This window comes from Rhinatrema bivittatum, chromosome 7 (genome assembly GCF_901001135.1).
Source record: "Rhinatrema bivittatum chromosome 7, aRhiBiv1.1, whole genome shotgun sequence".
Classification (NCBI taxonomy): domain Eukaryota; kingdom Metazoa; phylum Chordata; class Amphibia; order Gymnophiona; family Rhinatrematidae; genus Rhinatrema; species Rhinatrema bivittatum.
The window spans coordinates 84,187,043-84,211,729 of record NC_042621.1 but is presented as its reverse complement, the minus strand read 5'-3'; the positions used below and the strand labels follow the sequence as shown (position 1 = coordinate 84,211,729).

At 43.4% G+C, this 24,687-nt stretch overlaps 1 protein-coding gene across 2 annotated transcripts in view; it reads right to left on the bottom strand.

Moving 5' to 3' along the window:
* Window positions 1-24,687, bottom strand: part of NFATC3 (nuclear factor of activated T cells 3) — a 248,749-nt gene that overhangs the window by 84,255 nt on the left and 139,807 nt on the right. For both annotated transcript variants that reach the window (XM_029608593.1, XM_029608592.1), the window contains exons 5-6: window positions 20,753-20,925; window positions 9,247-9,387 (exon numbers count right to left, since the gene is read on the bottom strand). In XM_029608593.1, the coding sequence (XP_029464453.1) occupies window positions 9,247-9,387; window positions 20,753-20,925 (314 nt within the window). The remainder of the gene's footprint in view (window positions 1-9,246; window positions 9,388-20,752; window positions 20,926-24,687) is intronic.

Here is a 24,687-nt window from a genome sequence, read left to right as displayed (position 1 = left end):
TATACCCAAATTGTTACAATCATTACATATGTAAAAGATATGGGTATATTTTTTATAAAATATTCATATTGCTGTAATGGTAGCTTCATACCAGTATTAAGCTTTTTCAGCCCACAGGAGGAATTTGCATTTCTGGCAGATACTTCCCCCAGCTTTTGACATTCCCCTTTTTGGGAAGGGCTCGGGGGGGGTATACATATTACATCTGAGCATGCTCAGGAGGGATTCCCCTCTGGAGTTTCTGAGGTGGGAGATTGGAGAGAAGGGAGTTTTGGATGTAGTGTTTTGGTAGGCCTCAATGCTCACCAGTGGAAGATTTTGAGAGTTGTTTGGAGAAGTTTTTGGAAATTTTGCATTTTTGACCAGTTCTTATCTGCGGGATTTCCCTCCATTCTGGAAGGCCTGGAGTACTATTGCGACCGTCGCTGCCCGACGTCTCCACTCCGCCCACTTTACCGCATTGTCGACTCCCTCCGGGGTTGATGGAAGGCTGGCTGCCGCGGGGTCTCTCTATCGACCTCGTCCGGCATCCCCAGACCGGCCCGACGCTGCAATCCGCCATGTTGACCTGATGCCTAGGGGCGCACGCGTGGCCCCGCCTCAAGTACGTCCCCCTGAGATGACATCATCCGCTTCAGATATTTAAAGGTCTCTGAATTGCTAACAACTCAAGTTAGAACAAATCCTTATCCATTATCCATATCCTTGCTATCTACGCTACTCTGCCTCCTTGGACTAACCAGGGGTACCCGCTCCTCGGGGGCCCGTTCTCTCTTACTTTGTAGATTGCAGTCTGGAACTGGTACTCGCTCCTCGAAGGCCCTCGTTCCCGGACTTCTTCGGAATTTTTCTGCCTGGAAGCCATCGCTGTCTACCTCATCTGTGAGTTACCATCGCTCTCAGAGCTTTCCCTGGAACCAGGTACTCGCTCCTCGAGGGCCTATACATTCCAGCTCCTGGGCTTCTATGAGACATTGTGTGAGTGTTTCCAACTGGTTCAGTACATGATCTCTGCTTACCCTGCCTACTCACTATATTTCAGTTTCTCTACAGCTCAGCCTCCAGGGATCGCTGTTCCAGTATCTGAGGGACTACAGACCAGCCGGGCATTCCTGCTCACTACTGTTACCTCTGGTGGTTCAGTATACTGTCTAATAAAAGAACTAGTGTGTGTCTGTCTCCTAACTTTGAGCCTGACCGATGGTCCCTCTCAGGATCTTCCCCCAGGGGCATGGTCATCTGCCACCGGTCCAAGGATCCACCCACAGCTCTCCTAAATAATAACAACAAGTACACAGTGGCTTCAACCTACAACCAGTTAACAGTGGGGAAGAGACTATTGAGTGATAGACGTTTTGTATCCAGTTTGTTGAAGGAAGTTTGTTCTAATCTGTATTTCTTGCTGACATTTTGGGAAGAGAATTTTCTACCCTCTATGGGGAAGGTGTTTTGGACACTGACTCAGTGAGAGGAGAGAGCTAGTACCATGAATGAAGAAACTGTGGCTTTTGTAATTATAATTTTTCTTTTGTTGTTTATGATTTTTGCAATCTTGGCGTGGATTTTATTTTTCAAGTTAAATTAAAATTCTTTCATTGAACACCACGACTAGCTCCCTGCTGTGCTATTAGGTGCCTTCCAGTCTACTGAACTCTTCTACAGTGAGTATCTACTGGTCAGTGAGTAAGACATGGGTGAATTTAAATGTGTTGAGAATCCCCACGACTGTAATAAGAGCCTCGGAGGTCTATACCTCTACCCCAGTGAACCCCGGCATCCCTGAAGCTATTTGGGTGATGCTATAGCAGTGAAAATCCAAGGTCCGGGAAATTGATAGCATCCTGGAAACTGTGGAGTTCCTTTATTCAGTTTACAAAACATTGCTGTTATTACAAATGTATACAGATACTTTTGAGGCAGAAATACGTGATACTTTATAAAATGAGCTGCTCCTGCCATATAGTTTATAAATACTGGCATAAATCTCTGCGCATCTACTTTACGCACACATTTGATGCCTCGTGTGTACTTTTGATCATTGGGCTCAAAGGACTTGCCATTAGTAGTGGTTTTCTAGAGATGTTGAGTGCTTTTATTTTTCTTTTAATGTTTAACTAGTTAGTGTTGTTGTTTGCTATTGTATTTATTTAAAAAGCTCACATTCTGCCCATAGCAGAAAAGCCATATTGGGCCGATCACCATAGTACCACTCATAATAAAACAGTTAAAATACAATTTACAAATTAAAACAGATTAAATGCTGAATCATAGAACAAATGAGCAATTGTCATAAGAACATAAGAATTTGCCATGCTGGGTCAGACCAAGGGTCCATCAAGCCCAGCATCCTGTTTCCAACAGAGGCCAAAACCAGGCCAAAAGAACCTGGCAAGTACCCAAACACTAAGAAGAACCCATGCTACTGATGCAATTAATACACCAACTTAAACATACAAGGGAAGCCTTGTTTGGTGGTAGTCTTGTACAGAGGTTTTTCGATAAGGGTAACCGATTTGCAGTTATCCTTTCAAACACAGGCAAACACAGAAGGCGTCGCATGTCAGACAGAAGAAGTTTTGAAAAGTCAACTGTATGCTGTGAACCCTGTACAGGACACAGTAGTTTCTCCCGTAGTCCCTGAAGCAGGCACATAGTGCCGAAACATGGCCCGTGTCGGACATGCAGCTCCGTACCCATGAGACACCAATAAAGGCGACGACCTTGATAAGTATGAAATAAAAATTGTAGTGGGTCGGAAAAGCAGCAGGGGAGAAGGGATCTTAAGAAAAAATTGAAAAATTACACAAAAAAGAGCATCTTTAGAAACATTTTTGAACTTAATAAAAGAATAATAGACGGAGGCTAAGGAAAGGATAACTGCAAATCGGTTACCCTTATCGAAAAACCTCCGTACAAGACTACCACCAAACAAGGCTTCCCTTGTATGTTTAAGTTGGTGTATTGTTGAAAAGGGAAAGAGGTTGGTTAGTGACTGATGCAATTAATAGCAGTGGCTATTCCCCAAGTATAATTGATTAATAGCCATTAATGGACTTCTCCTCCAAGAACTTATCCAAACCTTTTTTGAACCCAGCTACACTAACTGCACTAACCACATCCTCTGGCAACAAATTCCAGAGCTTTATTGTGCGTTGAGTGAAAAAGAATTTTCTCCGATTAGTCTTAAATGTGTTACTTGCTAACTTCATGGAATGCCCCCTAGTCCTTCTATTATTCGAAAGTGTAAATAACCGAGTCACATCTACTCGTTCAAGACTTCTCATGATCTTAAAGACCTCTATCATATCCCCCCTCAGCCGTCTCTTCTCCAAGCTGAACAGCCCTATCCTCTTCAGCCTTTCCTCATAGGGGAGCTGTTCCATCCCCTTTATCATTTTGGTTGCCCTTCTCTGTACCTTCTCCATCGCAACTATATCTTTTTTGAGATGCGGCGACCAGAATTGTACACAGTATTCAAGGTGCGATCTCACCATGGAGCGGTACAGAGGCATTATGACATTTTCCGTTCTATTAACCATTCCCTTCCTAATAATTCCTAACATTGTCCAAATGCTTTCTGAAACAAATAAATCATAACTTAAGAAAAACTGCAAGATCAAGACAAACGAAATGCCGTAGGCAGAGTGTTCCATAGCACTGGCTCAGACACTGACATGGCAACACAACACGTTTCTTAAAAATGGGCATGTCTTTATGAAGAGATCTGCAAACAAATAAATGAGTGGAAAGCAAAGAGGCAAGAGTTATTAGGGGAGAACAAGTTCAGAAAAAAAGGAGCCTGGCTATTTACACATTTAAAACCAATTCCACAGGTAACCACAGTAATGTTTTCAATAATGGCGTAGCATGTTCCTCAATGACCTCCCAAAATTAACCTGGCTGCAGAATTCTACAACACTCAGAGCCTTAATCCTCATTTTCAGGAGCCCCACATAAAGAGAATTGTAATCATCTTTGGTAGTTAAAAGGAATGCCTGTACTAGGGTACAAAAATCATCATATGAAATTCAAGATGCCTTAGCATCTTTAATTTAAAAAGCCCAGTCTGTAAAACATTTAGGGGTAGATTTTAAAAGAAGCGCATGCGGCCTACATGTTCGCGTGGTACCCAGCGCACGCATATGTACGCCTGATTTTATAACATGCGCGTGCAAAAGGGGGTGCAATTATGCACCTTGCGTGCACGCGAGCCACGCTGCCTTCCCCCGTTCCCTTCCCCCTAACCTGACCTTCCTACCCCTTCCACTAACCTTTCCTCCCCCTACTCTAAACCCCCTCCCCCCCCACAATTTTTAATTTACCTTTTGTACCTGCCTCTGGGCAGGCACAAGTTGCGTGCGATCCCAAGCACAGCGGCAAATAGCCACTGCCTGATGCCTCTGACCCCACCCCTGGACTGCCCCTCCCACGCCCCTTCCCACCCTTTTAATAAAGCCCTGGGACTTACGCGCGTTGCTGGGCCTTTTGAAAAGGGATGATAGTGTTCGGTCAGGACATTCGAAAGCCAAACACCTTATGATTTTTGTGGACTTAAATTTGTTTTTTCAACACACCCAAATACGTATATCTTACAGACATGTATTGACCTCATTAAATCTTCCTGCACATCTGGACCAATGGGAAACAGAAGCTGGATAGCAGCGGCATATGATTTAAAAAATATGTCATATGTTTCCAGAACATTTAATAAAATGGGGGATAGTAGAGAGCCCCGAGGTACCCCTGATCTCGAACTATACCAAACAGAACAGACCCCTCTTACAGAAGCTTGGGGGTTTGCTCAGCCTGTTAGGGCCCATGGTTACTCATTCACACCACTAGGCCCGTCAGGACATTCTTTTTTTGAAGTCATCTTTTGAATATTGCCGGTTAAAACTAAAAGTATCCATCCACATGAGACTGGATAATTTTAGACCTGCTTGGGAGAACATTTACAGTGAGCAGATTAACTTATTTGGCTAATAAATTTATTTATTTATTTTTAACTTTTCTATACCGATGCTCCTGTACAGGATACATATCGCACCGGTTTACATGGAACTGAAAACAGTCGCCGGGAGGCGTATACAATGAAACATAGGAACAAAGAACGTTCGGGGAAATAAAACAGTGTGGGGAAATGTAACATTGGAACAAGGAATGTGCGGGGAACTAAGACAGATATGTGAAAACTTTAGCAATATAAGGGAATACACTACCCTATAACGTGGTAGATATAACAGAATATTAAAAAGAGTAAGTTTAATAATAATATGAATAGGAAAAGAGGCCTAAGCCTCGGGGAAATGAGCCGGTGGGGGGGGGGGGGGAAGGGAGAGTTATGGGGGAAAACCACAATACTGGAGTTAGCCAGGTAATATTTAATAGTTAATTGGTAATACTTATTGGTAAATACTGGAGTTAGCCAGGTAAGCTTATTGGTTAAGCTGTCCCCGCCCCGTAACTCCTATTACTTATTCAGCTTTTACCCGGATAACGATTTACCTGTTTAACCAGCCAGCCAGAAAAGTACCAGAAGAATTTTAAAACTTGACATTTAGTCAAATAACTTAGGTGTTACCCAGGTTAAATGACTGAATAGTCTCAACATGTTTAAGAATATAAAAAATGGCACACTGGATCAAACCAATGGTCCCTCAAGCTGGATATCTTGGCTTAGACAGTAGTCCATCCAGGTTGCCTGAAAGTACCTGGCAAATCCCAATATGAAAGTCATGCTGCTCTCTCCAAGAATTTAGAATGGGAGAAACCAAAGTCTAGCTATTATTTATGGACCTGTCCTCCAGAAACTTATTCAAACCTTTTTTAAATCCAGTTATATTAGTAGCCTTAAATTATATTTTCTGACAATAAGTTCCATAGTTTAATTGCCCTAAAAAAACAAAACAAAAACCTTTTTTCAATTTGTTTTATATCTACTACCTCTTACGTTTCAGGGAGTGCCCTCTCACCCTAGTTATATATATTGATAGTATAAAATACCATTCCCTATTAACCTGTTCCATATCACACAATTTTATAAACCTCTATAATATACTCATCTCTTCTTCAAGCTGAAGAGCCTTAACCTACATAGGGAGCTACATAATCATTTTGCTGTCCTTTTTCAGTTCTGCTATATATTTTTCAAAGTATGTTTTTTTTTATTTTTTTTTTTTATTTATACTTTATTAAGTTTCTTCAATGACAATATCATGAAAAGGAAAACAGGAAATATGTTCCACAACCATAATTAAATACTTATAATCAATACACACAAACAATAATTGTTTTACATTTCACATAATTGGGGGAAAGGCAACTGTTATATATAAAAACAAGATTTATATATCATTTGCTAATAATAAATCAGTCCCAATAATTCTAGGATTGAGATTTCATTAGCAGAAACATAAAAGGAAGGAGAATTTGACTATCTTTTTTAATACACCTCTATCTCTAATTAGTTATACCTGTGATTTATCTGACAAGAAAGTTTCAAGATGGGTCGGGTCCACAAATCTAAATTTCTTCCCTTGGTATGTTATTTGACAAACACAAGGGAATTTGAGGAAAAATGTTGCTCCAACTCCTACAACTCGATGTTTTAAGGATAGAAAATACTTTCTCCTTGCCTGAGTAGGTCGAGCAACATCAGGAAAAATTTGGACCCTTTGCCCACAAAAAGATATATCTTTTAATTGGAAAAACTTTCTAAAAATATTGTCCTTATCCTGTTCAGCGAATAAAGTAACAAAAAGAGTTGCTCTTTTCTCAATTAAATCGATAGATTCCTCCAAGAAGGTAGATACTCCTAAACTTGGAGGATCTTCTATCTGTGAATTCCGTTCATTTCTTCTAGATCTTATAGTGAAATAAAAAATCTTAGATACTTTAGGAATATCCTCGTCTTTATATTGCAAAATTTCTTTTAGAAATTTTTTAAACATTTCAAACTGAGATAACAAACGTGTCTGAGGGAAATTCACCAATCTCAGATTCTTTGATCGTAATATATTTTCTAATCTTTCATTCTCTTTATGCAGGATCAAACTATCCTGCATAAATACATTCTGTGAATTCTGCATTAATTGGATCTTTGAATTTAAATCAGTTATTTGTTTTTCACAATTAACAATTTTTGTATCATGTTGAGTAATTATATTCGTATTAGCTTGGATCACAGCAGATAAGGACTTATTCATTATTGCAATATTGTTATCTATTTTCACAATCAACTGCCATAAATCACCTAAAGATACATTATCCGGAGGAACTGGACTAATGCCTATACCAATATCATCTGGTGGGGCTTCTAACATTTTTAACATATAAAACGTCTTTAGACCCTTTGGTGTCTACTTGCCTAAGCAAGTTTACCTCCAAGGGCACTATTCCTACCAGTTCTTGTGCCTCTTCGGTCGATGGAGACCTGAATGGCTGAGGTGGAGATAGAGGTCCGTTGCCGGGACTTAGGGAGGCCAAGGATACTCCTCCCCCTTCGACCTCACTTGGCGAAATTCTCTGTCTAACAACATGCTGGTCCATAGGGCCTTTATGCTGTTGCTGCGCTGGGGATGTCGTCACTAACTTGGCTTTTCTTTTCTTCCCCATCCAAGTTAAGAAAACGCCAGAAATTTCCCCAGACGCCCAGACTTCCCCGGACAAAGCCGCTCGCCCCTTTGACGCGAGCGGCTTTGACGTCGCGCCGGCGGCAACGCTGCGCTACAGCAGTTCTTATAGTCTGTAGCCACACCCCTCGCATCGTCAATCACGGCTCAGCTGTTCTCACCGGCAAGATGTTCCCAGGGGCTCCTGTTGCACAGTTCTCCTCGGGGTAAAGCTGGCGGCTCTCTCCTTCCTTCGCTCTAGCTCCCCGGTAATAGGCCACGCTACAGCAGTTCTTATAGTCTGTAGCCACGCCCCTCGCGTCGTCAATCACGGCTCAGCTGTTCTCACCGGCAAGATGTTCCCAGGGGCTCCTGTTGCACAGTTCTCCTCGGGGTAAAGCTGGCGGCTCTCTCCTTCCTTCGCTCTAGCTCCCCGGTAATAGGCCACGCTACAGCAGTTCTTATAGTCTGTAGCCACGCCCCTCGCGTCGTCAATCACGGCTCAGCTGTTCTCACCGGCAAGATGTTCCCAGGGGCTCCTGTTGCACAGTTCTCCTCGGGGTAAAGCTGGCGGCTCTCTCCTTCCTTCGCTCTAGCTCCCCGGTAATAGGCCACGCTACAGCAGTTCTTATAGTCTGTAGCCACGCCCCTCGCGTCGTCAATCACGGCTCAGCTGTTCTCACCGACAAGATGTTCCCAGGGGCTCCTGTTGCACAGTTCTCCTCGGGGTAAAGCTGGCGGCTCTCTCCTTCCTTCGCTCTAGCTCCCCCTTTTCAAGGTATGTTGATCAAAATTCTGCACAATGCTCAAGGTATGGCCACATCACAAATCAGCTAAGACATTTCTGGTTTTATTTTTCTGTTTTTTCAGAAAAATAATTTCTAGTATTCTGGTTGCTTTTTCAATTGCTTCTGCACACTGAGCTGAAGATTTCAATATGTTGTCTACAACAACCACAAGATCCTTTTCTTGGGTGATAATTCCTAATATACAGCCTAGCATTGTGTATACATGGGATTAATTTTCCTATGTGCATCATTTTGCACTTGGCCACATTGAAATTTATCTGCCATTTAGATGCCCAAGTTCCACAGTCTTGCAACATCCTCCTTTAATTCTTCACAATCAACTAATTTGAATACTTTTCTGTTATTTTCAAATCTGGTCACCTCGCTGATTGCTTCTTTTTCTAAATCATTTATAAATATGCTAAATACTGCTCCCAGTACAGATCTCTGGGCTCTCTCTACTGGCAAAACTGACCTTTCAGACCTACTCTCCACTTCCTAGCTCTTAAATTACCAATCCAGAACAGGACACTGCCATCAGCCCATGGCTTTATAATGTCCTTTAGTCTCTCACGTGGGACTTTATCAAATGACTTCTACAAATCTAGGTACATATATCAATTGGTTCACCCTTATTCCTATTTACTTATGCCTGGATCTCTGCATCAACTTAAGAGTGACACATTTCCATGTTTTCACCTGTTGAACCAATAAGGAGTGGGATTTTGCAAAAACATTACAGGGCAATTTGTGATATTTAAGAGAATGCCATTAAAGCCTATTATGGCGAATTTTCAGATTAGGGTATCATCTTTACAAAGATAAACACATAAGTAAAACTAACTTACCTTGTCCTTTTTCAGAAAATATAATTTTTGAGTCAGGAAGGAAATTCGAGCCCATTACAACCATTTCAAATCCACCATTTACAGAGCAACTGTTGATGTTATATTTCTCAATCTGAGGCAGTTCTTGAGCAGATCGCTGAGCTGTTTTGAAAAGAACCAATTAGCAGAAGAAATTATGTAATCTGTAGAAGTATTAAAGTCTAACATGATATTTAAAATTCAAAGCCAAAACTACCACAAAGTATTCCTGGAGATTATTCCAGAGATCTATGCCAATTGCATTTAAATTTAAGGAAAAAAAAAAGTTGACAGACTAGTCCAGGGATGGCAGTCCTCGAGGGCCGCAACAAGGCTAGGTTTTCAGGATATCCACAATGAATATGCATGAGAAAGATCTGCATGCACTGCCTCCATTGGATGTAAATCTCTCTCATGCATGCTCATTGTGGATATCCTGAAACCTGGCCTGTTTGCAGCCCTCGAGGACTGGAGTTCGCCATCCCTGCACTAGGCAAAGACTAGACCAAACAGCCTGAAAACTGAAAAGCGGCTCTCAAAAATCTATCCAGCACTGACAATGGGAAATTGCTGCCTGAGGCATTCTACGGCATGCTCAGAAGCATTCAAAAGTTTCTAAGAAATTTCTGGAAGAGAAGTCCATTTAGCACTATCACTGATGACACCACTCGCATAAGTTACGGACATGAACTGCTGATCTTCAGACGCTCGATGATCAAGACTCGCTCTGGACTCCCTCTAGCACAGATGCCTCCACCCCAAGGATGTTTCCAGAACTCATCGGAGTTGGAGGCAGGTCACAGCATCACCACAAATTCATGATGAGGGAGGGGAGGGGAGTTGAAGTTGCCAATAGGGAACCTACAGAAAGCAAAACTGCTTACCTGAAATAGGTGTTATCCCAGGGCAGCAGTATGTAGTCTTCACATATGGGTGACGACACTGGACGGAGCCCTATCACGGAAAACTTTCTGTCAAAGTTACTAGAAACTTTTGACTGGCACACTGAGCCCACTTGAGCATTCCCAGCATGCCATGATCCCTCGAGCCACAGGGGGTCTCTCCCTTCAGTCTCGTGTGTAGCAATAAGCGTTAGCAAAAATAAAATAATAAAACATATCGGACCCAACTCCGCGGGGTGGCGGGCGGGTTTCGTGAGGACTACATCCTGCTGTCCTGGGATAACACCTATTACAGGTAAGCAAATTTTGCTTTATCTCAGGACAAGCAGGATGATAATCCTCACATATGGGTGATTAGCAAGCTACAGGCTGAGTCATTCTTGTATTGGACCAACAGCAAACAACTTGTGCAACGGGCACAACTGGTGTACTGTTGTAAAAAATTAGGCAATCTGAAATCACAGCAGATTGGATGTGGAAGGAGTTGGGATTACGCTGGAAACAAGTTCTTTAAGACAGATTGTCCGTAGGCTAAATCTTGTTGTCCTTCCTTGTCCAAACAATAATGAGCTGCAAAGGTGTGAAGAGAAATCCATGTTGCAGCTTTACAAATGTCAGCCATTGGTAGTGAACGATAGTGTGCTACTGAAGTTGACATTGCTCTTACCGAATGCGCCTTTACTCGTCCCTGGAGAGGAAGGCTTGCTTTTTTATAGCAGAACTTTATACAATCTGCAAGCCAGTTAGAGAGCGTTTGTTTGCCCACTGCTTTACCCGGTTTGTTTTTATCAAACGAAACAGAGTTGGGTGGATTTCCTATGGACTGCAGTGCGGTCTAGGTAATATGCAAGTGCACGTTTACAGTCTAAGGTGTGCAAAACCCTTTCACCTTGGTGAGAGTGAGGTCTTGGGAAGAATGTGGGCAAGACTATGGACTGAATCAAGTAGAATTCCGTAACTACCTTGGGAAGGAATTTTGGGTGAGTACGGAGGACTACTCTGTCATGTAGGAACCTTGTAGAGGGTGAGTATGTGACAAGTGCTTGTAACTCACTAACCCTTCTAGCAGATGTAATAGCTACTAGGAAGAGAACCTTCCATGGAAGAAATTTAACATCGCAGGAATCCATGGAATCAAAGGGAGAACGCATGAGTCTTGTTAGTAGAAAGTAATCTAAACATCAAAATCACAGACCATATAGAAAGACATGGTTTAATGGAACAAAGTCAGCATGGCTTTACCCAGGGCAAGTCTTGCCTCACAAATCTGCTTCACTTTTTTTTTTTATTTAAACTTTATTGAATTTTCATTAATGATTTACATCATGAATAAAGGAAAATATGTAATACAGCACCAAACAAAACATTATAATAATCATACATTTCCATTATTATCACTGTTGTTACATATACCATAATTGGGGGAGACAAATAACCAAAATATTCAATAATTGCATATCCATAAATTCAACAAAAATTATTATTCTCTACTATATTTTGTAAAAGAAAACTTCTATGAAGAGAAAGGAAGGTATTTTTTCCTTATTGGACATTCTCATTTGATACTGCTACCTGACTTTTATCAACCAAGAAAGTTTCTAAATGTGTGGGATCTAAAAATGCAAACCTATTACCTCTATAGTTAATACAGCATACACAAGGGTATTTCAGGAAAAAAGTTGCACCAATTGCAAGTACACGTGCTTTCAGTGACAGGAAATATTTTCTTCTAGCTTGTGTGGTTCTAGCCACATCTGGAAACATTTGCATTTTATATCCACAAAATAATAAATCCTTTGATCTAAAAAACTTTTTAAACAAATTCTCCTTATCTTGTTCTGCTATGAATGATATAAAAAGAGTAGCTCTTCTTTCAATAATATCAATTGACTCCTCTAAAAAGGTCGAAATTCCCGGAGAGGGTACAACTTCTCCTTTTACATTTTGAGTATCAATACCTCTAGTTAGTTTTTTCTCTATATAGTAAATCTTAGAGATCTTAGGAATTTCTTCATCTTGATATTGTAAAGACTCTTTCAAAAAATTTTTAAACATCTCCCATGGAGAAAGAAGCCGAGTGATAGGAAAATTTATAATTCTCATATTCTTGGACCTCAATAAATTTTCAACATATTCAACTTCCTTATGTATCGTGATACTATCCTTTATAAAAATATTTTCAGAGTCCTGAATCAACTGAGTTTTGTTTGTCAGGGTCACTATTATCTTTGTCATGCTTATCTACCTTTTTTACCAACTCATCAATTAAGCCCTTATTAACATTTATAGCTGTTACTAATGATTCGTTCATCTTTATAACATTATTGTCAAGTTTCAGTATCATTCGACCAAGGGCAGCCATAGTAACATTATCCGGGAGAATCACCGGATTAATGTTAGTATCTACATGTACTGGAGGAACAATTTGTGTTTCAATTTTAGGAAAAATAAAACTCTCAGTCCGGAGGGGTACAGAATGTGTATTAGCATCTGTACCTCCCTGTACTGGTCCTACCAGTTCCGTAGATGTTCCAGAAGATGAATTCACTTTTGGCTGCGATGGTGGTGAGTATCCTTCGCCAGGACTAAGGGAGATTAAAGAAGAACCTCCCGAACTGTCCCCTCGTGGCGTCTCCAACAGTCTCACGACATGTTGGTCCATGGGACCTGTACGATGTAATTGCACTGGTGAGGAGGTTAAAACGATCCTCGCCTTCCGTTTCTTGCCCATTGAAAGTTGGAATCTAAAGGGAACTGGGCCGGCCTCCGGCCTTCTCCGGTCGAAGCCGGTCAAAGCCGCGCGCCTCTTCGGCGCGCGCGGCTTAGGCGACGCGCCGGCGGCAGCGGGACGCCGCCCTTCCGCCGGTCTTATGCACGGAAGGGTCCTCACTTGCGTCACGCAGGAGGTCTTTGGCTTGCCTGCACCGATTCCTGCTCGGGTAAGCTGGGGCAGGGCGAAGCAAAACAAACACTTCCCCCTGCTTAGTTCTCTCCTCAGCAACCGGATGGTTCAAGGGAGGGCGAGTCCCTCCTTCCTTCTCTTCCGCTCTCTCCCCACTCTGGCAGCGCCCTTCCGCCGGTCTTATGCACGGAAGGGTCCTCACTTGCGTCACGCAGGAGGTCTTTGGCTTGCCTGCACCGATTCCTGCTCGGGTAAGCTGGGGCAGGGCGAAGCAAAACAAACACTTCCCCCTGCTTAGTTCTCTCCTCAGCAACCGGATGGTTCAAGGGAGGGCGAGTCCCTCCTTCCTTCTCTTCCGCTCTCTCCCCCTGCTTCACTTTTTTGAAGGAGTTAATAAACATGTGGATAAAGGTGAACCGGTAGATATAGTATACTTGGATTTTCAGAAGGCGTTTGACAAAGTTCCTCATGAGAGGCTTCTAGGAAAAGTAAAAAGTCATGGGATAGGTGGCAATGTCCTTTCGTGGATTGCAAACTGGCTAAAAGACAGGAAACAGAGAGTAGGATTGAATGGGCAATTTTCTCAGTGGAAGGGAGTGGACAGTGGAGTGCCTCAGGGATCTGTATTGGGACCCTTACTGTTCAATATATTTATAAATGATTTGGAAAGAAATACGATGAGTGAGATAATCAAATTTGCAGATGACACAAAATTGTTCAGAGTAGTTAAATCACAAGCAGATTGTGATAAATTGCAGGAAGACCTTGTGAGACTGGAAAATTGGGCATCCAAATGGCAGATGAAATTTAATGTGGATAAGTGCAAGGTGATGCATATAGGGAAAAATAACCCATGCTATAATTACACAATGTTGGGTTCCATATTAGGTGCTACAACCCAAGAAAGAGATCTAGGTGTCATAGTGGATAACACATTGAAATCGTCGGTGCAGTGTGCTGCGGCAGTCAAAAAAGCAAACAGAATGTTGGGAATTATTAGAAAAGGAATGATGAATAAAACGGAAAATGTCATAATGCCTCTGTATAGCTCCATGGTGAGACCGCACCTTGAATACTGTGTACAATTCTGGTTGCCGCATCTCAAAAAAGATATAATTGCGATGGAGAAGGTACAGAGAAGGGCTACCAAAATGATAAGGGGAATGGAACAACTCCCCTATGAGGAAAGACTAAAGAGGTTAGGACTTTTCAGCTTGGAGAAGAGACGACTGAGGGGGGGATATGATAGAGGTGTTTAAAATCATGAGAGGTCTAGAACGGGTAGATGTGAATCGGTTATTTACTCTTTCGGATAGTAGAAAGACTAGGGGGCACTCCATGAAGTTAGCATGGGGCACATTTAAAACTAATCGGAGAAAGTTCTTTTTTACTCAACGCACAATTAAACTCTGGAATTTGTTGCCAGAGAATGTGGTTCGTGCAGTTAGTATAGCTGTGTTTAAAAAAGGATTGGATAAGTTCTTGGAGGAGAAGTCCATTACCTGCTATTAAGTTCACTTAGAGAATAGCCACTGCCATTAGCAATGGTTACATGGAATAGACTTAGTTTTTGGGTACTTGCCAGGTTCTTATGGCCTGGATTGGCCACTGTTGGAAACAGGATGCTGGGCTTGATGGACCCTTGGTCTGACCCAGTATGGCATTTTCTTATGTAGTACATTAAGGTCCCATTCTGTGACTGGTGGTCGTAACGTGGGTTTAAGCTTAATTAAACCTCTCATAAACCTACTGACAAGGGGTTGCACTGATATCGGTGCATCCCCTACTGTATTATGGTAAGTTGAGAGCACTTAAATGTACCCTTACTGACGTAGTCTGGAGACCAGAGTCTGAAAGGTGCCAGAGATAGTCTAACAAAGATGACGTGGGGCAGGAAAAGGGGTCAATACTTTTCTGTGCTAACCACGTGGTGAATCTTTTCCACTTAGAACGATAGGTTTTTTGTGTGGAAGGTTTACGTGAAGCCACAAGCACTTGAGACACATTAGCTGAAAGATTGAGTGGTTGCAGGATCAAACTTTCAACATCCAGGCTGTTAGAGATAGGGATTGTAGGTTGGGATGGCGCAACCTGTCCTGATTCTGAGTTATGAGAGTGGGAGCTGTGCCTAGGCGAATTGGTTCTCTGATCGAGAGGTCGAGAAGTATGGGAAACCACACTTGTCGAGGACAATATGGGGCTATGAGTATCATTGCCCCTTTGTCCTGTTGTAGCTTCACTAGAGTTTTGGTTATCAGAGGTATCGGGGGATATGCATATAGAAGGCCTGAATTCCAGGGGCGAGCAAAGGTGTCCCTGGTGAACTTGTTGGTCTGCTTGTATAGGGAACAGAATCTGTCCACTTTGCGATTCAGTTCGGATGCAAAGAGGTCTATGGTTGGTTGGCCCCAGCATTGGAATATTCTGGTCGTTACCAAAGGATCCAGGGACCACTCGTGGGGATGGAACTGATGACTGAGGCAATCTGCAACTATGTTATATATGCCTGCTAGATAAGTGGCCCAGAGAAACATGGAATGTGTCAGGGCCCAGTCCCAAATCTGTACAGCTTCTTGGCAGAGGAGATATGATCCTGTGCCTCCTTTTTGTTCAGGTACCACATGGCTACCATGTCTGTCTGTATAAGAACAGTCTTGTGTGAAAGGCAGTCTTTGAATGCATATAGATCATAACGTATAGCTCGAAGCTCCAGGAAATTGATTTGAAATGTTGCTTCGAGTTTTGTCCAAGTACCTTGAGTGTGGAGATTGCCTATGTGTGCTCCCCAACCTAAGGTGGATGCATCTGTAGTTAAAGTTACTTGTGGAACTGGTTGTTGGAAGGGTAGGCCTGTGCGCAAGTTGTTCGTGTTCACCCACCAGAGAAGAGATGAACGTAATTATAAATTATAATTATAATTATATAATAATATTATAATTATAATTATAGATAGAGCATATTTATATGCTCTATCTATATTTATATTTGCTTTCTGTTCTCATTCACATCCACCATCGGTTTGTTTTTGTTCTTAAAGACTTGTTCTATTTATAATGTTATTTGTTATCTGACAACTTGTTTTATTGTAACGTCACTGCCGCGATTGTTTCTACTTATAAGACTTGTTCTACTTATAAGACTTGTTCTACTTATAATGTTATCTGTTATCTGACGATTTGTTTCAATGTAACGCCACTTGCGATTGTTCAGTTTCAATGGAAACCGACATGATTTGATATCTTCTTTCAAGAATGTCGGTATATAAAAATTCTAAACAAACAAACAAATAAATAAATAATTGGTGAGTTATTTGAATTGGAGACGACAGTGATTGAATGGCTTGTATCCACTTTGATCTTAATGTCCATTGGGTTATTCTCATGGCTAATCTGGCCATAGGAGTGACATGGACTGTGGAGGCCATGTGGCCGAGCAGAGTTAGAAACTGATGGGCTGTTGCATGTTTCTTTGTGTGCAGAGATTTTGCTAATGTGGAGAGTGTCTCTGCGCAGTCCTCTGGGAGGAAGGCTCTTGATATTGTGGTGTTCAACTCTGCTCCGATGAACTGCAGTAGGCGAGATGGTATGAGGTAGGATTTTTGGTAATTGATTAGGAATCCCAACGAGTGGAGCAGATTGATTGTGAGAGAGTTGAGAGTTCCTTGTTTTGAATGGCTTTTGATGAGCCAGTCGTCCAGGTAAGGAAAGTTGTGTATACTTTCCTTGTGCAAATTGGCCACTGCTACAGCTAGGCACTTTGTGAATACTCGGGGTGGTAAGGCAAGTCCGAATGGCAGAACCCGGTATTGGAAATGCTGATGCCCCACCAGGAAGAGCAGAAACTTGCGATGAGGAAGGAATATTGGAATGTGAGCGTAAGCGTCTTGCAGATCCAGAGAACAGAGCCAATCTCCTGCTTGAAGAAGGGGAAGCATGATGCCTAAGGAAACCATTCTGAATTTTTCTTTTCGTAGAAATTTATTGAGATTTCGGAGGTCCAAGATTGGACGTAGGCCTCCAGTTTTCTTTGGAATGATGAAATAGCTGGATTAGAATCCCCTGCCCTTCTGAGGTCGGGGAACTGGTTCTATGGCCCTGGCTCTCAGGAGGGTGGATAATTCTGTTTGCAGGAGAGTGATGTGATCTGTGTGCATCCAAAGAGACTTTGGTGGAGAGTCCTTTGATACTGTGAGAAAACAGTTGGTAAACTTGTGTTATAATGGATAGTACCCATTGATCTGTTGTGATGTTTTGACCAATTGAGTTGAAAGAGACAGACCCAACCTCCCACTGGTAGATCTGGGATTGGGTTGGTGGAGTGGCTGCTGTCCTCTGGCAGGTTTTCAAAATCCTGATGCTGGGCCTGTCTGAGGCGGAGGCTGAGGCCTAGAAGTTCTTGGTTGCCTAGGTTGACTTCTCTGTGCTGGTCTGGATGCCCTACCATGGCATGCTGGTGGATAATAACTTCGTGGTCTGTAATAGGGTTTCCTGTTGTCCTCTCTCACTGTTCTACGTGCAGAAGAGGGCATTTCTGTTGGAACAGTGGAGAGTTGGCGCAGAGTTTCAGAATGTTCTTTTAGCTGCGCCACTGCATCTTGAACCTTACCCCCAAAAAGGTTGTCATCAGCACAAGGCAGATCTGCCAACTTTTCCTGAACCTGGTTGTTGGAAGGGTAGGCCTATGTGCAAGGCCTTCAGTGCCCGTAGGTGGGTCGGGCCTTCAGCCAGGCCCACCTACGGGCACTAATTCCCGTTGCAGCCATCCTGGATGAGGTTTCAAAACTGTCATAGGCTGCATGGACCTCATGCTTGCCTGCTACTAGACCTTTGTATATAATGTTGTTAACTGAGTCTTGATATTGTTGAGGTAAGGACTCAGACAGTTGTTGCATCTGCTTCCATATATTGCGTTGATATTGAGTCATATATAATTGATATGACACAATCCTGGAGACAAGCATTGAACCTTGGAAGACTTTCCTGCCAAGAGTATCCAAGAATTTTTGTTCCTTGCCAGGAGGTGTAGAAGAGTGTTGGCAGATCCTCTGACTTCTTTTGGGCTGATTCTACCACCACCGATTAGTGTGGGAGTTGGTCCTTTTGGTAACCTGGTATAAGTTGTACTAGGTAGGTGGCATCCATCCTTTTGTTCACTGGTGGGATTGAACTGGGATGCTCCCACAGCTTATGTTGTAGGTCAACCAGGACTTCATGGACCAGTATTGCTGAAACTTCTTTAGGAGGATCAACAAATTGCAAAACCTCCAGGGTCTTTTGCCTCGTGTCCTCTTCTGCCACTAGCTGGAAAGGAATGGTATCAGCCATCTCTTTTACAAAATTTGAAAAGGAGAGGTCCTCTGGCGGTGACTTCCTTCTTTCTTCAGGTGGGGATGGTTCAGACAGTATATCTTCCGATGAAGTATCAGTGTCTCTGTCATCCCAGGTGTCTGATGAAGGACGTCGTGGAGGAGTAGAGTGGGGTATGAAGATAGGCATCGATGGCTTCTGCAGTGGCATCGATGGAGGAAAAAATTGCATCGATGGAGACACCAGAGTTTTCAGCCGAGAAATTCCAGACAGCCCTGGTACGGGTTTGGGCATTGGAGAAGCCCCGGAGGAGTCATCTTCACTAATGGGAATCGGTATTTTCGGTGCCGTTGGTAAGGGTTACATCAGGAGAGCACAGATGAGGGCATCGAGCTTTGAGAGCATTGGTGTGAAGACTGAAAGGTCCGGCGCCAGCATCGGCAGTGGTATTGGTGCTGGCATTGGTGGCTGAGATGGCGTCGGTGCAGGCATCGGCCCCGATGGTTGAAGGTCTCGGAGATCGTCTGACTGCCTGGTGGATAAAACTGTCCAGTTCCTTCTGTAAAGCGGGTGAGGTCACAGCAGTTATAGGGGGTGGCAGAGAAGGCAGAACCGGCTCTTCCACAGGTCCCTGTGGTGGCTCGGTACCCGGCACCATTACTGGTGGGGGATCGCCTTGGAGTGAGAGGCATCGAGGGTATCGATGGCTCTTCCACTCGAGACCTTTTCAGCGATAGCTCTACTAGCATCAACGGAGTTCCCAGAATCGATGCAACATCGGGTGTCGACAACGATGCTTCTCCCGATATTCGGTGCCTTTTTTCTCAAGCCCCGAGTAGATTTTATAGATGACCGAGATGGAGTGTAATAATTGGTCACCGGAGCCGTTAGGGCGATGTTTTTGGACGACTAACATTTTGGCCACTCCAGCCGGAGACAACAGAGTCCTTGTCGACGTCGATGGTATTAGTTAAATATGGAAGAGATGATCCATGTTCTCTTGATGGGCTTGCCTGCCCTTGGCCGTCATCTCGGCGCATTGTGGACAGGTGGAAACGTTATGAGATTCGCCCAAGCACAGCACACACTCGACATGCGGGTCAGTGATGGACATAGTGAGAGGGCAGTTCGGGCATTTTTAAAAACCCGTTGCCATTACAAAGGCCGGACAGCCGTCAACGACCTTCTGACAGAAAAATCTGTTTAAACTTAATCGACCGGGAAAAAACAAGTACTTACCGGCCACTGGAGACAGGGAGACCCCTATGAAGGGGATGAATTGAGAAATTTTAAATTTTTCTCTGAGAAAGTTATGTGAGAAAACTCACACAGGGCTCCTTCACCGCGATGCTAATTGCAGTGCAGAAAAACGAAGACTGGAGACCCCTGTGGCTCGATGGATCATTGCATGCTGGGCCTGCTCAGTGGGCCAGTCAAAAGTTTCTAGAAACTTTGACAGAAAGTTTTCCATGATAGGGCTCCGTCCAGTGACGTCACCCATATGTGAGGACTATCATCCTGCTTGTCCTGGGATAAGCTCTATTAAAAGTGAAAAGAGTATGGGAAAAACAGCTACTTTGAAGGCTGAAAAATCTCAGGACTAGAGGCCACGTGAACAATGGGAATAGAAGCTAAGAAGCACCAAGACTCTGTCTCCTTGCACTGTGAATCCAGCAACCCAATCTTCACATGGAAAGGGAGCATGGCCATCTGGCATTTCCCAGTCAAAGGGGATTTTATCTTTTCTTTCCTCTTAACCATATTAAATTCAAAGATATAAAGAGAAGAAATTAGTACAACTGAGAAAGGTGGTCTGGCACAATTGCTCAGGTGAAAAACATAAGCAAAAAAAACCCCTAAAATACTAGAACCGGAGGTATTCACTAAAAATACATACAACTATTCAGGTAACAGCCATCTTTGGGCCTGGATTTCCTAAAATCGGAGGCCTTTGAGAATCGCGTGCAAAAAGTCCCTTTTCACGTGTGATCCCATTAGAAAATGACCCCCTTTGTTTGATATGTTGTGAAATCTATGTAAAAATGCTGCTTTGAAACTAAACAGCTCAAAACCATACAAAGTGACATATTTTCTTTATTACATAGAAGAAATATTACAACAATCTTTAAATATGTTGTATTTAAATATGTTGTATTTAAATATTTAAAGATTGTTGTAATATTTCTTCTATGTAATAAAGAAAATATATGTCACTTTGTATGGTTTTGAGTTGATAGTTGTGTGATATATGATTTGAGTAGCCAAAATAATTATATCTTGAAACTAAACAGAGCATTAAATCTTACGTTCTTAGAACAGAATTGCACAAGTCAAGGTGTTTAACAAAATCTACAACAAAAAATGTAAAATAAACTTACAACATTCAACAGGAATAGAAGAAGTCTGCAGGGATAGGACTTTCCCATTAGGTTGAGGGATGTGCACACGAAACACAAGACGGACACGAGTATTCTTTCTGCCAATGTCTGTCTCACCTTTACGAAGTTCTATATCAGAATTGCGGAGTTTCAGAATACCTGCACAGTCGATACTAGGGAGAAAACAAAAAAAAACAAACATTTACAGATATAAAAATTTAAAGTATTTTAGGGATGAATATCTCACACAGAGACTTTACAATAAATACAAGTTATATTCATTATTGAGAACAAAATGAAATACAACACTGCTCTTTATTTTATTTTGGCACGTTTTCTGCTCACTGAAATCAACAAATTACATCAACTAAAGAAAAAGGAATATTAGATGAAGTAGTTGACATATGACCTGTTACGTTCATATCACCATCCAGTCTTGTAACTCTTCCTAGTAAGAACAGTCAAGTACACTGCCGCTAGGAGACTTTCAGTGACTGTATTTAAAATGTTTGGTGAGAAATCTGCGAACCACACAGTGGGAGAAAAGAGCATGGAAAACAGATGGCAAGGCAGATCTGAATTTTTTTGTTCATGAAAAGGGTGGTAGATCCATTTAACAGTTTCACTGAAGGTACTGGAGATAAAAAGTGTCAGAATATCAAGATACTGTGTGGGACAAGTACAAGGGACCTCTGGGAGTCGGGAAGAGAATTGAAATGTGAAGGCTCAATTAAGGTTTGCAGTAAGAGAGAGAAGAAATAGAACTGGGAAGACTGGATAGGCCTTAGGGCCTTTATCTGTCAACTTGTTCCATGTTTCACAAAGAGCACTCCTCATGAAAAGGATAAATTTAAAGGATCACCGCATGCTTCCATATAAAAGCATATATGGGCAAGCAGATTATCTACTATAGTATTTTATAATCTGCACATATATGGACTATGCAGATTATAAAATACTTGTATATCCATGCCCCAAAGTAAGTTTGCATGTTTCAGTATGTGCAAATATCTGCAATGCATTGAAAGCACATGCTTTCTTTACCTATTTTATCTTACGCACATGTATTTAACATATGAAAAAATATAACTTGCATGCAAACAATCCTAACTTATACATGAAGGTATGTATATAAGAAAATTATTCCTTACCTGCTAATTTTCGTTCCTGTAGTACCATGGATCATTCCAGACGGTGGGTTATGTCCCCTGTCCAGCAGATGGAGTCAGAACCAAAAACTCTCAGGGGAGGAGCTATATAGGCACGCCTCCCTCGCCTCAATCCTCAGTAACTGGACTAGCAAAGCCAAGACGAGAAGAGACAGAACCAGAGGGATCAATTAATCTCAAAATATAGAGAAAATAACAGCTGAAAAACGACAGCAACTAACTTGTACTCAAAAAACAGTAACTGAGAACTTGCAAACAGTACTGTGTACAATGACACAGCTCGCAATAACTAGAGATACAGAGTGAAAATATTGTGAAGACAGGAAAGCAGGGATGGCCCACAAAGAACCCCCAAGTAAGGGAGGGGTCTGGAATGATCCATGGTACTACAGGAACGAAAATTAGCAGGTAAGGAATAATTTTCTTTTCCCCTGTACGTACCAGGATCATTCCAGACGGTGGGATGTACCAAAGCTTCCCCATCATGGGTGGGTCCCGGACAGCCCTGCCCGTATGACCCTGTCTCCAAGCTGACCGTGAGACAGCGCGTGGACGTCTAGACGATAATGTCTTGCGAAAGTGTGGAGCGACTTCCATGTGGCCGCCCTACAGATTTCCTGAGAAGAAACTGCAGAACTTCCCGCCCACGACGTCGCCTGAGCGCGGAGAGAATGCGCCTTAACAGCTAAAGGTGGAGACTTACCCACTCCAATGTACGCAGCTATTATCGCTCCCTTCAGCCAGCGAGCGATTGATTGTTTGGATGCCATGTAACCCTTCCTGGGCCCTGACCAAAGTACAAACAAATGGTCGGAGAGTCGAAAATCATTGGTGACCTCCAAATAATGTATCAAGGAACGTCGAACATCCAGCCGACGGAGGTCAGACGAATCAGAGGATACAAATGACGGAAGCTCTATAGATTGGTTGAGATGGAAAGCCGAGACCACCTTTGGCAGAAAAGATGGAACTGTCCGCAGGGAAACTCCCCCTGGCGTGAAACGAAGGTATGGCTCCCGACATGATAGAGCTTGAAGTTCAGAGATTCGACATGCTGAGCTGATTGCCACCAGGAAGATGGTCTTAAGGGTGACATCCTTGAGTGTGGCCGAACTCAGAGGCTCAAAAGGCGGTGCAGATAGAGCCCGGAGTACCAAATTGAGATTCCAAGAAGGACAAGGTGGTCTAATTGGAGGCTTCAAGTGTTTTACCCCCTTTAGAAAACGTAGGATATCCGGATGTGAGGCCAGGAGCCCGCTGTCGTTACTATGTAGGAAGGTTCCCAACGCCGCCACCTGCACACGAAGAGAATTATAGGCAAGGCCCAAATCCAGACCAGCCTGTAGGAAGGAAAGCACATGCGTCACCGAGGCCTGCGTTGGTAGAATCGATTTTGACTCGCACCATTCCTCAAAAACCTTCCATACTCTGACATAAGTAACCGACGTGGATGTCTTCCTAGCTTTCAGGAGCGTCGAGATGACAGATTCTGGATATCCGTGCAGTCTCAATTGACGCCTCTCAAAAGCCAAGCCGCAAGACAGAAGCGATCTGCCTCCTTGAAAAATATTGGTCCTTGGCGAAGAAGACGTGGCAGATGACTGAGACGAAGAGGGCCCTCCACTGCCAGATTGAGGAGATCTGCAAACCATGGTCGACAAGGCCACTCTGGTGCAACTAGAATCACCGGACCGTGATGCATCTCTATCCGTCGGATAACCTTGCCCACTAGAGGCCACGGAGGAAAAACATACAGGAGACAGTGTCGAGGCCAGGGAAGAACCAGCGCGTCAACTCCTTCCGCGCCGCGCTCTCGCCTGCGGCTGAAGAACCGGGCGGCCTTTGTATTTGTCGCGGTTGCCATTAGATCCACATGGGGTCTCCCCCAACGCTGTACTATCCTTCGCATTGCGTCCACCGAGAGTTCCCACTCTCCAGGATCCAGGTGTTGTCGACTGAGAAAATCCGCCTGAACGTTGTCCACGCCCGCTATGTGCGAAGCCGCTAGACGCTGTAAGTGTAGCTTCGCCCATGTCATCAACTCGTCGGTTTCCAACGAGACCAGATGGCTCCTGGTGCCCCCCTGGCGATTGATGTACGCCACTGTGGTCGCATTGTCCGAAAGAATCCGAACCGCTCGACTGCGCACCAGTGGGTAGAACCCCTGCAGCGCTAGACGGAATGCCCTGGTCTCCAGCCGATTGATGGGCCAGGTGGATTGATCTACCGTCCATCGGCCTTGGAGAGACCTGTCTTGACAAACCGCTCCCCAGCCGGAGAGGCTGGCATCCGTGGTGACGACCACCCAATCCGGGTTCTGCAGAGACACTCCCTGAGCCAATTGTTGAGGGTCCAGCCACCACTGTAGGCTGCTCAAGACAACACCCGGAATGGGCAGCACTGCCTGAAAATCTCTTGACACTGGGTTCCATCGTGAAAGTAGGGATCTCTGGAGAGGTCGGAGATGGGCAAAGGCCCACGGTACCAAATCGATGGTTGAAGTCATGGTTCCCAGCACCTGAAGATAGTCCCATGCTGTGGGAGCGACGAGAGCCATAAAACTGGTTACTTGAGCGCGTAGAGCCCGAGCTCTGTCCGGGTGCAGAAACACCTTGGCCCGGTTGGTGTCGAAGTGTGCTCCCAGAAAATCCAGCGATTGGGACGGTATCAGTTTGCTCTTTGAGAAATTGACGATCCAACCCAGGGATTGAAGAAGCTGTACCACTCTGTCGACTGCACGGTAGCCCTGCGCTCTCGACTTCGCTC